This window comes from Malurus melanocephalus, unplaced genomic scaffold (assembly GCF_030028575.1).
Source record: "Malurus melanocephalus ecotype Western Australia unplaced genomic scaffold, MMel_1.1 scaffold_177, whole genome shotgun sequence".
Lineage (NCBI taxonomy): Eukaryota > Metazoa > Chordata > Aves > Passeriformes > Maluridae > Malurus > Malurus melanocephalus.
This window is the reverse complement of record NW_026623409.1, coordinates 1,482,621-1,499,958: the sequence shown is the minus strand read 5'-3', so window position 1 is coordinate 1,499,958 and position 17,338 is coordinate 1,482,621. Positions and strand designations below refer to the sequence as shown.

The 17,338-nt window shown below is 38.2% G+C and overlaps 2 protein-coding genes across 6 annotated transcripts in view; one reads left to right on the top strand and one right to left on the bottom strand.

The window, feature by feature from the left end:
- Window positions 1–207: 207 nt before the first annotated feature.
- Window positions 208–5,777, top strand: ASTE1 (asteroid homolog 1). Its single transcript, XM_057372725.1, has 4 exons — window positions 208–1,528; window positions 3,130–3,340; window positions 4,415–4,610; window positions 4,881–5,777. The coding sequence occupies exons 1-4, from the start codon at window positions 218–220 to the stop codon at window positions 5,173–5,175; spliced, it is 2,013 nt and encodes a 670-aa protein (XP_057228708.1). The 5' UTR covers window positions 208–217; the 3' UTR covers window positions 5,176–5,777.
- A 3,492-nt stretch (window positions 5,778–9,269) lies between these two features.
- Window positions 9,270–17,338, bottom strand: part of ATP2C1 (ATPase secretory pathway Ca2+ transporting 1) — a 62,071-nt gene continuing 54,002 nt past the window's right edge. For all 5 annotated transcript variants that reach the window (XM_057372719.1, XM_057372722.1, XM_057372721.1 and 2 more), the window contains 7 exons: window positions 16,539–16,705; window positions 14,925–14,993; window positions 13,155–13,271; window positions 12,567–12,714; window positions 11,859–11,954; window positions 10,918–11,059; window positions 9,270–10,094 (listed from right to left, as the gene is read on the bottom strand). In XM_057372719.1, the coding sequence (XP_057228702.1) occupies window positions 9,958–10,094; window positions 10,918–11,059; window positions 11,859–11,954; window positions 12,567–12,714; window positions 13,155–13,271; window positions 14,925–14,993; window positions 16,539–16,705 (876 nt within the window). In that variant the 3' untranslated portion in view covers window positions 9,270–9,957. The remainder of the gene's footprint in view (window positions 10,095–10,917; window positions 11,060–11,858; window positions 11,955–12,566; window positions 12,715–13,154; window positions 13,272–14,924; window positions 14,994–16,538; window positions 16,706–17,338) is intronic.

Here is a 17,338-nt window from a genome sequence, read left to right as displayed (position 1 = left end):
TGAAGCAGGGCCGAGCTGGAGCAGTCCTGTCGCAGGCCTGGCGGTGGCAGAGCGGCCGCGGGCTCGCGGCTGTCCCGGCCGGGCGCGCGCTGTTGGCGGCCCCGTCGCCAGGAGACGGCGCGCGCGCGCCCGAGCGCCGGCGGGCGGGAGGAGCGRAAGGAAGCGGATCCGGGAGCGGAGCGCCGCCCGTGTCACTGCTGGCGCCGCTTCCGGGGCCATGGGCGTCCAGGGSCTGACCGGCTTCGTGGAGGAGCGCGGCGTGTTCTTCACCGAGCTGCGGGTGCGGGACACCAAGCTGGTCATCGACGGCAGCAGCCTCTACCACCGCCTSTGCTTCGCCCCCGACGCCGACTTCCGACGCGGCGGCGACTACGGCGCCTTCGCCGCGGCCGTGCGCGATTTCTTCGGCGTCCTGCGGGCCTGCGGCGTSGCGCCCTTCGTGGTGCTGGACGGCGGGCGCGGCGCCGAGGACAGGAAGCTGCCCACGCTGCGGAGCCGCGCCGCCGAGCAGCTGCGGGCGGCCCACGGGCTCTCCCGGGGCGCCGGGGGCTGCCTGGCGCCGCTGCTGACCCGCGAAGCCTTCGTGCAGGCGCTGGGCCGGCTCGGCGTGCCCTTCGTGCAGTGCTTCGCCGAGGCCGACCGGGAGATCGCCGGGCTGGCCAACCGCTGGGGCTGCCCCGTCCTCTCGCTCGACAGCGACTTCTGCGTGTTCGACCTGGCKGGAGGCTACTGCCCGCTGTCCCACTTCCAGTGGCAGAGCGTGCGCCAAGCGGGGCCGCAGGGATGCTACGTGCCCGCTCGCTGCTTCTCCGCCGAGAGGTTCTGCCGGCACTTCGGGCACCGGGACCAGGGGCTGCTCCCGCTCTTTGCCGTCATGCACGGCAACGACTACATCGGCCTGGAAGCGCTGGAGGCGTTCTTCAGCAAGGTGCGCCTGCCCAGGGGCTGCGCGGCGGGGAAGGGCGGGAAGCACCTCCGCCTCCAGGGACTGCTGAGCTGGCTGGCACAGTTTGCGGAGCCCGCCGAGGCCGTCGAGAATGTGCTGAAATAYCTTAAGAAACACCAGAGGGAAGAAATAAGGGAGCTTCTGTGCACTTCGATGGAGGATTACGCTCCGTCTGATGTGAATCTGGAGGACTTCTTCCAGAACGGAAGGTATGAATGCGAGGCTGCAAGGAAAGCAGACGTACCAGAGTGGGTGCTTGATGCTTTGGCAAAAGGTAAGCTGGCCCCGTTCATCATCAATTCCCTGATACTTAGAAGTACCTTCCTCCGCGTTCAGGTGGAGAACATGCAGAGACCCAGTGCTCATTGCACAGCTCTGCCCATTCGACAAGTTATCTATGGACTGCTTCTGAGAGTATCTCAAAATACTGAAGATGCTTCTCCAAGTAAGCAGATCAACGAGCTCCCCACTGTATGTGAATTTGACAGATGCCAAAAGACAATTAAAAAAACATTTGTTCAAGCAGCAAGCCTACCCACAGATTTTTGTGACGATCGTTTTCCTTTGGACAAGTTAATGGAGGTAAATGGTTGTCAAGACAGATCACAGTTAGCAGTGTTTCAGGAGTAACAAAAATAGTTGGGACTCAAGTTTGCCAGCTGACCGCTAAATGTGATCTCTGAACTAAGCCACTTCAGTAAGTAACTACTTAATACAGAGGTCCCTGTGGTATGTAAGAAGCTACATAGGTTGTCTTTATCTTCTTTCCTTCCTGCCCCCCTTCAAGTGTACCGGAGACAAATTATGAGAATTTGTGTGAATATACAGTACTGTCTACGTTTTCTACATTTGAAGCCCTWATTTCATCCTGTGCATTTTGTGACACTAATACTTGATTTTTATAGGAAGGAACTCAGTTTCATGTAATTTAGGAAAGTCCAATTCAACACTACAAAACTTAATTTGTATTTGATAAAGTTACGGATGTTTCATAGCAATGTTCTGAAACAAAATCTGACCCATGCCTTTTTACTAAAAAWCATCATTATTTCTCGAGTGAATATTGCAGCTGCCCAGCAGTTTTACCTGCCTCAAGTATGCTCCTGCTAAACCTCTGCTGCTTGCCAGACAGAGCAAAGCAGCACCTGAAAAACAGTTTGTAATTACAGAAAAATACTAGGTTAGTTCCAGTCACCATTGTAGCAATACTGTGTAAATTCTAATAAGACTGTAACTCTTGCCATAATGGGAAGTAAATCTGCCATTCTCAAAGTTGCATAACTGAGGTTTTGTATGCAGTAACTTCTGCAACGTCTAGAAATAAAATCTGTGTCTTATTTCTGCATTTTTAAGGCACATGCTCTATCCATTCTGGCGCTCAGATCTACTKTTAACACATTTCTGTGTGGGCAGTGCTGAATGTTTTCATCACTTGCTGGTGGCTACTGTGTAAAGGAACAAGTGTATCACTGCTATGCCTATTAAATACTACAAATAGCTATGGATCCAAAGTACAGGTTACTTTACATAGGTTATTGGTACAGGCCTTTTAAACAATATGCAACTCTTAAGAGTTTGAAAAATTATGTTTTGGGTTGTTAAGAGATATTAATGATACCTTACTCCAACCTTGCTGTGTCTGCTGTTTAATGAATTTGAGTTTCACTACTACAACTTTCCTTAGTAAACATATGGGAATTATCCACTGAACARAAGATTAGAAGAAAAAATGTTGTTCTGCATTTGAAGTGCTCTAGGCAAAACTGGCTTCAGTTTCTCTTCTGCTATAGGAGTGTCTGCCTAATAACTCAGCAAAACAATCCTAATCAAGGTTTATAATGCAATCAAAATGCAGTTGAACAACCTAGTTCAATTCTGCTGCAAGCATGAAGTTACAGGCAAAGTTTCTAACACCRCTTTCTGGAAGTTAAATGGCACAGCAAAGAGGGAACATGTGCAAGGAACTCATTACTTTTGTCTTTCTACCCGACATATAACTGTGTAATTTTTAAAGTTTTAAGTAGTATTTTTAAAATATTTCCTGTTCAGAATATCTATGAAACTTAGTAATTTTTATCAAAAACCTGAAATGCTAGCTAGTTTAACCAGGAACTTACTTGCYTTTTAGAAATTGCTCACAACAAATCAAGTCTCTTACCTCCAATTTTTAAATTTATTTTCAGGTGCCTGTGTCATGCCGTCAGATGCTTTTGCTGGAGACACTGGGAGTAAAAATGACTTTCCTAGAACCTGTCCCAAGTCACTTGCAACTCTCTGTTGCTGTTACATGTTACTGGATACGTTGCTCAGAACCAAAAGTCAAGCTGAACCAATTAAAGGCTCTACTTCTAATGATAATATCTGGAGAACTGCAGAGGGTAACTGATGATTCAGGTATGTTTACAAAGAATAAAATTTTAGGTGTTGAGCTGCTACAAAAATCTAGACCATAATTCATTTTTGTGYACTTATGGTGAGTTGTCCAAATTGAGAGGAATTAGCATTGATCTATACTATATTCTGAGGTGTCACACTCTTTGTATTGATATGCACAAAGAAACTGCTAACCATCAATTYAACATTTAATATAGATAAAACAGTACTTTTCCACCTTTTGAAACATTAATGTGCATTTATAAGTGCTTTCTTTAGGACTGAAATATTAATTTAGATCTAAAAGTTCCAAAAATAACTTTTGGAAAAAAGTTTTAACAAAAAATAACCTTAACATATTCAGGCATCGAAAAACTACTACTGAAGCATTCTGATTTTTTTTTTTTGCTTTTGCATYTTTCTAAAATCATTTGTACTTAAAATGCTGAGTTGTCCAGGCACACTTTTTCTGCTTATGCATTGCAAATTTGAAATTAAATAATCACAGAAATTGCTTCAGTARTATTTACAGCTGTTAGAGTTACAGTGACATTTCCTCCAGGAGTCCTTCATTTGGTGGCAAAGATCATACATTCCCAGGGTATGCAACTTCTTTAGGTTCTGGGTTGTAGAAACTTGCTGGACAAAGTTTCCAAGTGGGTTGAGTGAGACGGAAGTCTCGCTTGGATTTGATCACACTCAATCAATTAGACTGGAAAAGACCTCTGAGATCATCGAGGCCAACCCATGACCAAACACCACCCTGTCAACCAGACCATGGCACTGASTGCCACGTCCAGTCTTTCCTTAAAACACCTCCAGGGACAGTGACTCCACACCTCCCTGGACAACCTGTTCTAATAGCTAATCACCCTTTCTGTGAAAAAATTCCTCCTAATGTCCAACATAAATCTCCCCTGGTGCAACTTAAGGCCATTTCTCCTTGCCCTATTGTTACCTGGGAGACCACCRCACCTGGCTAGACTTTCCTTTCGGCTAGAACCAGGGGTCTGAAGACTCTGTACACTATTGATTCCTTTTGTACTGTTTAGAACAGCACATTTATTTCCATGTTATTTTTTATTTATAACCTAGATCCCACAGTTCTACATGCTGAAGAAGACAATGTTGCATATAAGGAATTTCTAAAATGGAAGGAAAAGAAGTTGCAAAATAATGACTTTGATTTAGATGCTGCACACAGTTTTTGCCAGTGGCAATGCTGTCTTCAGATGGGATTGTACCTCAACCAGCTACTTGGCACTCCTCTCTGTGAACCAGACCTAAGTAGGTAAGGATTTTTCAGATATCTGCTTTCCACACAAGCCCCTATGGAACGTGTTCACAATTTCATTTTCTCTGGCAAACTCCTTTGGCTGGTACTCAATAAGAACTCASTTGGTTAAAGGATTTAAATATAGATAAAAATACTTATGGCATAGGTGTCCCTTAGGAGTTGACTGTTGGACACCATAGTTTTTTTTTCATTAAGCAACATGTTTCTGTATCTGTCCTGTTGAGGTGCAATTCTAAATTAAAATTCTCTCCTTCTTTTGAGCAGGCTTTACACTGGGACCCTTGTGCACAGACTGTATCAAGAGCTTAAATCAGCACCTGCAGTGGAGAACCTGTTTACTTTATCTCCAAAAATGGCTCAGCTGTATCTGGTTCTGTTAAATACAATAGAGTCAACTGTATCTCCAGAATTCTTTCAGAAGATGACCAAGACCAGATCAGAGTCCTGCAAAAAGAGGAAAGCATCTAATAAGAAAAAAACAGCCATCAGGCGTGCTGTGCCAGACACTCAGCATTTATGCAATGTTAATAGGTTTGCATCACTGGAAGTAGATGACTAAAAACATTATTCTTGGAATAACTTCTAATGCCATGCTGATGAAAGAAGTAACATTAAACCATGTGACTGTATTGGAATTTGCTCAACTGTTTTCACACAAGTTCCCAGTTCAATCTTTACCAAAAATCTTGCTTCAGGGGATTTTTTTATTTACCTTTTTGTAACTTTGTATTATTTGTATAAAAGAAATGCTGTATAAAAGTTGTGGTGGTTTGTTTTCTTTAAAGGTATCAGTCTAACTGAAAATGAGAGCAAAGTTATTCAGCGTTTCAAAGCAGGACTATTTTAGAGGAATTCTTTTCATGAACATTTATACTTGGCTCTGCCTCATCTCTCTGAACCTGTCTCATTTCCACAAAATCCARTTTAAAGTTTGAGGAACACAGTGGTCATAGTCTTACAGATGAGATTAAAATGGAAATTGAGAAGTTTAAAAATACTGTAAAATCACTCTTTACTGGTAGCGTACTTGTACTTGCAGGGACAGGTAGCTTTACTCAGTGACAACTGAGTAAGTGCTTGTGCTTATGGTATTACAGGTCCTGTCTACTCAGGGAGTAACTTCAGCTTCCATTCCTCYCCCTTCCCCCAGTGATTTGTTGAAACAAAGAATTACAAGCACACACAAAGCTGTCACGTGGAAGCAAGTTTCTATAAGTTTGCTAATTCTGAGTAATTGTCACAGTTAATGTGTACAATCCTCTGCTGTTAAACTGTTGTCACTCTTACTGTTCTTTCTATAATGGCTGTACTAAAAAACAGACCTGTTTTGATTTCCCATATCTACACTGATTAYTTGACAAAGTTGCTATCAACACAGTAATACTAAAAACCAATTTATAATTTAAAACAAAAACCCTACATCATCAGTATTTTCAGTGCTTTGCATTAGCAACCTTTCCAGCATAATTAGTCAATTTACATAAAAGCTTTTCTTAGGAAATGATTGGTTTTCCAGTGTCTTCCCCTTGTAAGATACAGTTACGTTTGGGGTTTTTCTTCTCAAGAATCCACATACCTTTTTTTGCATTTAGGAAATAAATCATGATTCCCACCTCTAATCATCAAAGTTTCGTCCATAGCTTACCAGAATTCAAGCTTGATTCCTGTATTTTGTGCCCAAGTTTTCAGTCCTGCTTATGCTCCCTATCACCTCTTCCCATGGAAGTAACCATATCTTGGGATTTAGAGGAAAGATCTCCTGTATCATACAGCTGAGTCTTGACACTGCCCTAATACAGTCAATAAGAAAATATCTGTAAGAAGTTACATTCATGAGAAAACTAGTTTTGAGATACAGCCTGTCTTAGCAAGAATTAACTTTTTTTCCCAGCATAAAAAGCTGCTATTTACTGAACTACCTGCAGATGGCAGGTAACCCCAACCACACTGCCCGTCACCAGAAATTCAAACCCATTTCTCAATAGGTTTCTATGTACAGCAGCCTACAGCATCACATTTCCATCAGATGACTTTTTATTTAATAGTTGAGAGGGGTTAAATTTAAAGTTACTGATTATACTAACTAAAAAAGCCTCAATTGTTCAAATCATCCTCTTCTCCATTATGATCCCATRTGTTTTACTTTACCAAGCTTGTCATTCCTAAAAATTTTTAATCAGAAATAGTCACAYGTAAAATGAGTCTTAAATATAAAAATGCAGGCATGTTTGATTCCACTTTGTTATTGCTGTGAAAAGAGAGATCTTAATTTACTCTGAATCCCACATCAGAAAACTGCTGGAGATTGTAAAAATTCTTGACACTTGACAAGAAGTACTATCTTCAATGACATTGTTCAGAAGACTGGAATAAAAGCAAATACTCCACTTTAAGAAAAAAACACTGCTATGACCATATGGCATTTTGAGAATACCTTGGGAACACTGACTCAATGATTAAGAATTACTGTACTGGAAATATATTCTCAGTGCAGGATTCAGGTCTTTATTGCTGATGGAATGATACATCTTGTTGCAAAACCCAATCCCAMAGACTGAAGAAAATAATTACTGATTTTAGAGTTACCATGCAGAATTTAAAGTGTTACAATTTTTCTTTTTGACTCATTACAGGTCTGCCATTTTATTTATAGGAAAATTAATAAATAAAGGGCCTTTACTTATTAAAAGCAAAACGGTTTTTATTCCATGATTTAGTAAAAACAAGTAAATTCCTCAGTTATTGCCTATTTCCACCCCATAAGAAATACCTCATAATTTTTGTGGAAAGTTCCCACTATTGATTCAACTGCTCTGGAGAAAAATCTCTCCATTCTCTGGCAATGAATCACAAGTAGAGGCAAAATAATGGCAATGGAATTCAGTCCAAGCATTTTTTATATATAATGACAWTGAACTTGATTTATTACTTGTTAGTATTTTGTTTTCCATTGGAAAACACATCACCAAAAGTTCTGGCAAATTTAAAGTGAACTACATTTAATTAAATCCACCCTGCAACAAAGTAAAATTGTCCTTAAGAGACTGAAATTTCATTTCTCGTCTAGAATGACATACTTTATTCAGAAAGTGGGAYTTGTGCTGGGAAACAGGTATTCAATAACACTTCCAAGCTAAGACACCAATTTAGCATTTATTTGTAGTCACCTASATTTTTGGGACTCCAAGACCAAGARAAGAAGAGCTCAAAGCAGTCAAATCCCACAGAAGAATGTCAACCACAAATTAAGACTTACTGTGTGAAAGGTATACAGCTACAGTCCTTTCTCAAAATCAAAGTTTGTTCAAGACAYTCTTCATCAGCCTGCACTGTCAACTTTTACTCTCTGACTTCATTGATAAATGCCAAGGATTTAGTTAATAAAGTGTTCTGAATTTGTACTGAAATACTGAACACACTACAATATCGAACAGCTACRGCCCCACTTGGCAAAGACAGTAATTGTCTAACGACTCTCAAATCTGTTCAATTTCTGAAAAGCAGAACTGAGGTGAGTAAGAAACTTTTACTTGAAGACACAAGAGCACTTCTGTAAGAGGTCATGCTGTTTGGGCCCTCCCAGCTCAGTAGTAACAATCCCAGGAAGAGCTGAGGGCCGAATGCTGCAGGGTCTTTGTCTTTCCACAATCACATCTCCAGCACATTGGTAGTCCAGGTATTATGGGCATATTTAGGGTCAGGTACAGCCATGGATGAATTGCATGTATAAAGCAGACTCAACATGCACTCATGCCCTGCCTACAGCCTCATTTCCTGAAGAAATCTAGGAATCCCAGAGGTTAAAAGAAGAAAACAATTCAAGTAACATTAGCACAAAAATTCAGCACTTTGGAGAATGACACGTGGGGCAAGTCACAATAGTAAGTGCAGAAATAACCCAGTGCCTGTTTATGACAATTCCTCATGAACTGACAGTATGACCACAGTAACAGCATGGGCCACAGCCAGTGCCACTGTGAAGCTACAGTGAGGAAAGATGCACATGCACGTGTTTACAAGTGAAAGAGATACCACTGTGTCTTTCATTCCCCCCACAGATCTTAAGACATCCTCTTTTCAAGATTCTTTAGGTGATCGTTCCTTGAGTTTCTTGAAAGGATGATGAGTTCTTCTCTGATGAGATGACACTGATGACAACAGGGCAAGACTATTTTGAGGAAAAACCACTATTTCCAATCAGTGAATATCAGAGTATTCAGACATCATAATATATTAAAAATACTTCTAACATATCAGGACACTAATCTATTATAATGTTTTTCTAGCCCCAGAAGTAATTATCTAGGTTAAAATTTMAAGTTACCCTACCTTAAAAAGGTACCTACCATAAAAAGGGTTTTTTTATGAACAGGAAGGAAGGAAGRAAGAAGGAARGAAAATTAAACTTCTTTGAGAGAGGGATGGGCTTTTTTGSCTTTAGAGGGAGGATTATTGCATTCATTTTCTAATTCAGTACACCACAAATAATTTCCGTAACTACTGTCTTATAATCACTCAAGTGATCTAACAGTCATAAGCTAAAATAAATATGGAACAAGACATGAAACAAAGCCCATATCTACAATTTTATCAAAACCACCTCATTCATCCAGTATAAATGCCAGTTTCTTCTAAGAAAAAGAGGCRACACACTTGTAAGAAAAGCAAACATTTACTTCAAATTGCAGTATAGGCTTTTCAATCACAGAAAAAGAAAACAGTGATCTGACAGCGGTCACATCCTGTGCAAAAAAAAACCAAATTTGGGATACAAAAAACTGTAGCACAAGGTACTTGAGCCGCTTACACATTGCAGGATAAAGTAAATAAATACAGTAGCTAGAATATGGCACTCTTGTGACAGACTCTAAACCCAGTGGAATGCCTCTGAAATATTTTTATCCTTGTATTAGTAGCAAAGTCCCACCACCATAAAAGTAGAATAGTACAATGCTTTAAATAAAAACAAACTAAAATATTTATATCTAAGAGAAAGATTTTACACAGTTATATCTTTTAAGTGCAGAAAATGGGACTTGGGCTTAGATCTTTCTTTAAATTAAACCCTGCCCCCTCCCCCCGCCCCCATACCATTCAATCTTAAAAGTAAATTTTTGTTTGAGGAAAAATGTTACCAAAGTTGCATAATTTCATTTGTTACTTCCACAGCTGGAAGTTAAATTCTAAACAGTCTTGAAACATGAAGTTCGTCATTACTCARTGAAACAAAGGACTTGTCAAAAGCCCTCAGGATTTCTTTATCCTCCAAATAGTGTTTTGCTTTCTYCAACATCTTTAGACAGCAATCGCTAAGTTTGCAAACACAAGAATGCAATATGCATCATACATCAAGAAAAGATGAAGTTGATGAAGAAGAACTTCCATGTTTCTGGATCTTTTCCTTGCTTCTTTCAAACTTCTTTATTAGCTCAGTCACTATGCACACAGAGGAAGTGAGTCCCAGAAGAAACAATAAATCTGTAAGAGATAATTAGCCTTTTTTAAAATGGCTATTTAAGGGTGAAGCAAGACTTACAAATTTTCTCCCAATCACTCGGAAAGTTCAAGAGAAATGAAGCAARATTCAACTTTTTGCAGGACTAGAAGATTAGTGTGCAAAGTGTATACACACTTTGTTAAGTACAAGCAAGATATTAAAACCTTTTAAAGTATTTCATAACCTTCTTTTCAGCAACATAATTAATTCTGTAAAAAGAATATTAATATAATCAGAAATTATGCTACCAAAAAATTCATGTATTTTATTACAATAATTTAACTCCAGAAAACCACAAAAGTAATAAAACYAAGTCTTAATGAGGCCAAGAGCATTATGTATCTATAGCTTTTTTTAATCCTAATGTTTGTTTACCCTATGACAATGCAATTAAAGGATCCAGATTTCTAAATAAAGTGTTTATATCCAGAGAAAAAACTTGTGAAACAACTAAATTAATAATGCTCAAAAACCTAGAAASTCAATAATTTTGCCTGCAATGGAATTTGTAATAAAAATGCCCAAATAAATAAGCACCTAAAATTTTAAGAACATACTGATCAGTTGTGTATCATATGCATTTAAATCATGGTTTCCARAGAAAACATCTAAAACATTTAAAAAACCCAAACCAGTGAAACAAACAAARGCCCCAAAAAACCCTACCCACAAAACAAAAAGGATCAGCAGGCTTTGTATTCCTGTTGTATGCAAAAAGCCAGAAAGTGCTCTTACAGAACCACCACTTAACACATTTATAAATGAATCCCTAATGCACAGTTTTGAAAAGGGAACTGTTCTTACCCAGGAAACTCAAGCTCTCTGTTTGGAAAACTTTCTGAAGTGGAGGAAAATAAATGACCAATAACTGTCCCATTATAGATCCMAGGACAGCATAGCAGAACATTTTGTTACTGCAAAGTCCAATCTCGAACACAGATTTTGTCTGTAAGAAAAAGTTATTTGTAACACTGTACGTGTAATCTTAATTATCTACACAAGAAAATAAATTATAAACAACAATTCCTTTTCATCCAGACTTTTAGAAAAATGTAAAATATTACTTGTTGACCTCTCAGATAATCCAGAACAAGTCCTTGAAAAGGCTAATTGCATTTTCTCCCTGGTAAATAGACTACAAGTCTTGTCTTCATAGTCAACAACTTCCATATTGAGCTCCCYTTTCCACAAGTACAATGCAGCAGAAAAGGGTTCCCCCTACACTATTCCATATGAGAWAACAGACTGCAAATTCAAGTAAATGTAGTAATGTATACTATCASAAAATTTCAGACTTGATTCCTTGAAATGAAAAAGTATAGATAAAAAAAATAGAGAATGGTTTCAGAAATTTTCCTTACACTATGGCTTTAGGATTACAAAATATAAAAGCTAAGGCCTTCAAAAAATGTTACATTCTGGTAAGGCTGCTGAAATGACAGAATTTCCAGGAAGGAAAAAACCAACTAAGTGTACACAGCAATACAGAGGACCTTCACTCTTCAGCTCTTACTAACAACTTTATTGCTTTTGTCAAAAGACCACCATGTAAATGGATTAAGTAATCTAATTTATCTGTAAATTAAGAAATCCTATCTAGTAAAAACATGAAACTCTGAGCTTAATAGCAGATGTGAGGTATATCTGCAGGAAARCACTTAGAACAAACACAGCAAGATCTTCCCTCAAAGAAAACCCTGATTATTGTGTTAATAATGGGTAAAATGACAATATGAATCGCTTACCTGAGATCTGGAACTCAAAGCATTGAACATATCAAAAAATACAAAACAGGTAAAAGTCATGGTTGTATCWCGAGGTGTTATTACATTGTCTCTTAACTGCCAACAAAAGAAAATTAAATGGTTTAGCACACTTTAAACCCTCCACAATAAAACAAAGTCAATTACACAAAATAATTAACAAAAATTCTACAGTGGGTTTTGCCAGCTAGGAAATGAAAGCAAAAGCAACTTGTTTTCCCCAAGCTGATTTAATAAATCATACAGGAAAAATTACACACCTGTAACTTATTACAATTTGTCATTCCTAGCTATGATTAAATGAAGCCTCCTGATGATCCAAATTGCAGGAATTCTGTGAWGCACTACCAAATGTTCAAACAACATTTTTCTTAGTGGGAAAACAAAGTCAAATGGTTGTTTCATAATAATCTGGCTAGAAGATTTGCAYAATTCATTTCTATGGGCCAAAGTTTCCAAAGTAGATTTGGAACCTGGAAAAGTCTGCGTTAAAATGGAGTTTGGGGAATAAAACTGTATTTCTCATTTCAACAACTATTTTGAAAACCTTCCTCTCTACTCTGCTAGTGTTAAATGATRGTCAAAACTTGCAACTAAGTTCATACTAATTCCAAATTCCAACWGCTGGTATAAAAAGGATTTCTTTTAACTTAGGTTGTTACTGCTCTAACTTTTGCACTTTTGTCATACCTCTCTCCAGAAGACGAACAGCGTTCCACACACGATAATTATTGATGAAACCAGTATTTTAACAATCAGGTTTTTGGTCAGAATGCTGTCCTTCAGATTTCTTGGAGGTTTTCGAATAATATCTTTATCCACTGGCTCCACCCCAAGGCTTACAATTAAAAAGAACATCTTACATTTTTGTCATCATAAAAATAATTCACTGCTTCTAACTTAAGGATTAGATTTCCTGAGTTGAAAGAAAGAGGATTTAATGCTAGTTCCTCACCATCTCTCCCTCCACCATCTGCCTGCAGTGAAGAGGGTCAGAGGAAGAACTCAGAGGGAAGCCAGAACCCTGCATGCCAGTTTCATGGGCATAGCCATGGATCTTTAGGTATCCCTGCTGCCCCATATCATTACATATTAAAGCAAACTAAATAGAATTAACATAGAACCATACTGCAAACATTGAAATTTACTGAGAAAATTTGCTATTTCAGAAATATTTCACTGACGCTTAACAGGTCACAGTTTCTATTATGAGCAACCATTTTCCTTGTTGAAATACAAGGACTACAGAWCCTAACGGAGTTAAAAGTAATTACTTACCTTTGAGCTGGAGGTCCATCCATAATAATATTGATCCATAAGATCTGCATGGCATTGAGAGGATTAGGAAAGTTCATTAATGTAGCCAGTGAGATTAAAGTCAGTGCTGCTATACTCCTGTTGAAAGAAGCCATTTTTACAACTGTCAGCATAGAATATTTCTGAACATCCACTGAGAACTGCTTTGTAATCAACACTTCAACTATTTTAAGAGTAGATACAGACTTTGACAGTGTGAATCATGATTGATGTAAGTCAAACTTTAAAGGCAGAGCATGAAATCCTTTAGTATACTCATTCTGACACAGYCCATATTTAAAGCACCATTATTCTGGCAATAAAAAGGCAGAAAAATTGCATTTAAAAACCTCCCAAACTTTAGACAACATTTCAGAATTATCACTCACCTTCGAGTAATTGAATTTTTTTATGAGGTCCTATACTTTTCTTGTGCCAAAAGCTGAACTTCTAAACATGGTTTTGCAAAACAAATTGCTTTTCCACTTCTGATGTAAACAAACTCACTCTGTGCACCTGTCACTGGTTTTGCCTGGTACCTAGGCGAGGTACTAGTAAAGCTCCCTAAAAATACCTACACCACTCCTCATTACTAGCAAGATGAGAAGGCCAGGGCAAAGAGTGAAAAAGAGGTTAACTAGCTGCAAGATTGGCATTAGAAACCTCTGTAAACAAGTATGCACTAATTGCTCAGGGCAAGATTAAGCGGTTTCATAACCACGAAGAAGAGAGCAAGGCTTATAATAATTCCAAATTTAGCACTGTACTGAGCCCTATTATGCTCTCCCTGCAAAGAGGGACAGAAAAAGCCAAAGTGTAACTGATTCATCAAAATCCTGAGGCTACCATGGCCAGGGCTAACAGGCAAGCACACTTCCCTAGAACATCTGTACTCAGTTATTTTTGAGCAGCAGATTTCTACTCTAGTCTTATACCAGTGCAGGATACTTGATAAGACTAAAAGTACATGCCACTTCTTAAAATGCTGACGCAGGTAAACAGTTGGTCTTTTCTGGGTTTTGTTGTGTTGGGAGTTGATAATTTTTGCTTTGTTTTGTATTGGGGGTGGGGGGAGTGAGTGGTATTTGTTGTTTGTGGGTTGAGGGTTTTGTGGGACTTTTTTGGGTTTGTTTTATTTGAGGCTTTATGTTTGCTTCGGTTTTTTTTTTAATTTCTGCAAATTTCAGACCATTCTAAAATGTCATGAAGGCTTCAAAAAAGTAGATGAATGACATGGTGAAGAGAAAAACCATGTCCCTGAATCCAGATCCAGTAAGATAATCTCACAAAAATTTTGAAACTCTTTAATACATTCTACAGCTAGCATATGAATCCTTAYACGCAAGAAAAGGAAGTCAGCTTCATACAGCTAACTCATTCCACTCATTCATGGATTTCAGAAAAATGAACCACCTGATTCCCTGGTTTTCTCTATTTGAATACRTGTTCTGGTTAAGGAAGGACTCACTACAAGCTTCTTATTTAAACAGGGACCCAAAAGCTACGCTGTTTCTCTCTATCCTTTCAGTAATTGACTTCACACATCTTAACAAGAATTGAGATAAAATTACATGTCTGCTTATGTACCTTCTGATTCTTTAAAAATAAAACAAGACATGAAACAAAATACTGAAAACTCAAAAGCATAGCAAACCAGCATCCTATGCGAAATTTGACATGAATTTATGCATCTGCTTCATGTTTTGATTCATTCACAAGAAACTTCTGATACTGACAACTTTTCAAACTTACGTGCTCAGTTGAAATCTAACAAAATTTTTTATGTTATTATATATTCCTTTACCCTCTTCAATTGCAGACCTGCAATAAAAAACAAAGATTACATTACTAGATAAATGAATCTACTGCCAAAAAAGATTAAAACAAACCAAAAGAGCTATTCATTTAAGCAGCAATAAAAATAGCAAGAAACAATTAGAGTTGAGATTCTTATAACTTTGGTAATCATTGCTTTTCAACTTGACTATAAGAACTCAAATTATTCTGTGATTGTGAATAATCACAAGTTATTTTTCCAGCTGCATAACTTTCAAAATGAAATGTTATTAGTGAACTTCTCCTTGTTCAAAATTCACCACCATCCTTGATAAGAGCTTCCAATTCAAGTCAGGTAATTTAAAAAAAAAAAGACCACAACCAACAACACAAAAACCAAAAAGCCAACAAACCCCACACACACATACTTTAAAAAAACTCAGAAATACAGCATAACTTTAGAGGACCRTGTATTCCTCTTGTACCAGAATGAAATATGCACAGACCATCTTCACAACCCCTAGCATGTGTCACAACTTGCCTATSAAATCATCACAATTATTGCAGTGAGAAAGGATTTTCTAATACCCAAATCAAGCCTACTTTGCTTCAAATAAAACTGATTTCTTTCTTCCAATTCCCCAGTAATGAAACAGCATTCCTTCTGTAACTTAAAACAAAAATTAAAAGGGCAGGTAAAAGATGTAAAACTATGGAAGTTMATTGTTCTTTTTTCCTTAGCATTCACCACTCTTTATTGAGAACTTTCCTGATAAAGTGAGCAAAATTAGATTAAGTATTCCAGCAACAGCCTCACCAAGCCCATGTAAAGTACTTACTACAGATGTCCTTCCTATGTACTCTTCTGACTATGTTAAAATGATTCCCTTCTCTGTTTTGTTTTTGCATAACAGCACATTTCTGTTGGCTGAGTTAGTGTGACAACCTCAGATCATCCTCTGACATACTGCTACATAGGTAGATTTTCTTATACTGTACTTCTTATTTCACTTCTTGCCAAGGTTTAAGTGTCATACTTTGGAACTGAAGTGTTCTGAAATTGATGCATAATTTCAAAATGAAGGCTATTTCACCAGACAGCAGTTCAGCTCTGTCAACAATCACTGCCTTCAAAAGTCAGATGAACTAAAGTCAAAATAGAATAAGTTTAGCTAAGCTCTTTTTGAAATACACCAACCAAAAAAATGAACAAGTATAAACAGCTGGTTACCAAAAGCTAATAACCTTTTCACATGTGATATCTAAATAGATTTTTTTTTTCCTTTTCTGAAACCATGACATTTAAGAGTTGAAAATTATGTAAATTTTTTAAATCTTGAGTGRAATGCTCTGTCATTTTGTCATTCATTTTATACTTCTGAAGTAAGAAATTGAATGAAATCTACTAACTGCTAATGGACTCAAATTTCACCTCAGTTATGTTTCCAAATACACTAATACTCCTGACTGAGCAGGAAACTCATTTACAGCTGCTACACTTACAAGYTCAGGGAATTTCTATTGGCTTTAACCCAGGCAATATCTCATTAAAGCTATATAGTAMAAGGGATGCACATAAAGGCCACCTACATTATTGTCTGAAAATCATCATCCACGAGGATCATGTCTGCTGCCTCTTTACAAACATCTGTTCCAGTTTGTCCCATTGCTACACCAATATCTGCAGCCTTCAGAGCAACAGCATCATTCACTCCATCTCCTGTCATAGCCACTACAGCACCATTATTTTGCAGCGACTAAAGAGAGGGAAAAGAACTTAAATCAGGGATTGAAATAACCCATCCTATAAAATTATTCTAGATACAAGGTTTGTGTCATTGCCCCCCACCCCCATTTCTTATAATTGCACTGTAATGTCCTAAAAAAATAAACCCAGCTGTTTCTGTTCTAAATAATTTTTATACAAGATTTTAGGTTAAACTTCAGTTCATCTGTTCAGATAGCCTAACTTTTAAAGCTATGATAATATAAAATTTGCCTTTAGGGGAAAGGAAAAAACTCYAGAGAAAGACAGAAGATATTGAATTTACATATTACCATTATCACCTTCTTATAAATCTTCCATGCATCCCCACAGTCCCAGTGTTTTGACTTTGCCTTATTGTTACTTTTCTGATTGTTCCAATTGTTACAGAGTATGTCCCTCTTTGCTACCTTCTTTTGTTAACTTCTGAATAGAGGCATTGCCACAGACATGGCTTGAAATTCACTCCCTTTTATCTCATCTGACAAGTATCAGAAATATGGTTCTTTCAAGTTCCYAGTCAATTCAAATGCAACGTGACATAAAATCCCAATCAATCCCCAGCTCCCTACACAGAAGAAAGCACAGTGCTACCTACCTATTCCTTGTGGGCACTATGCATTTT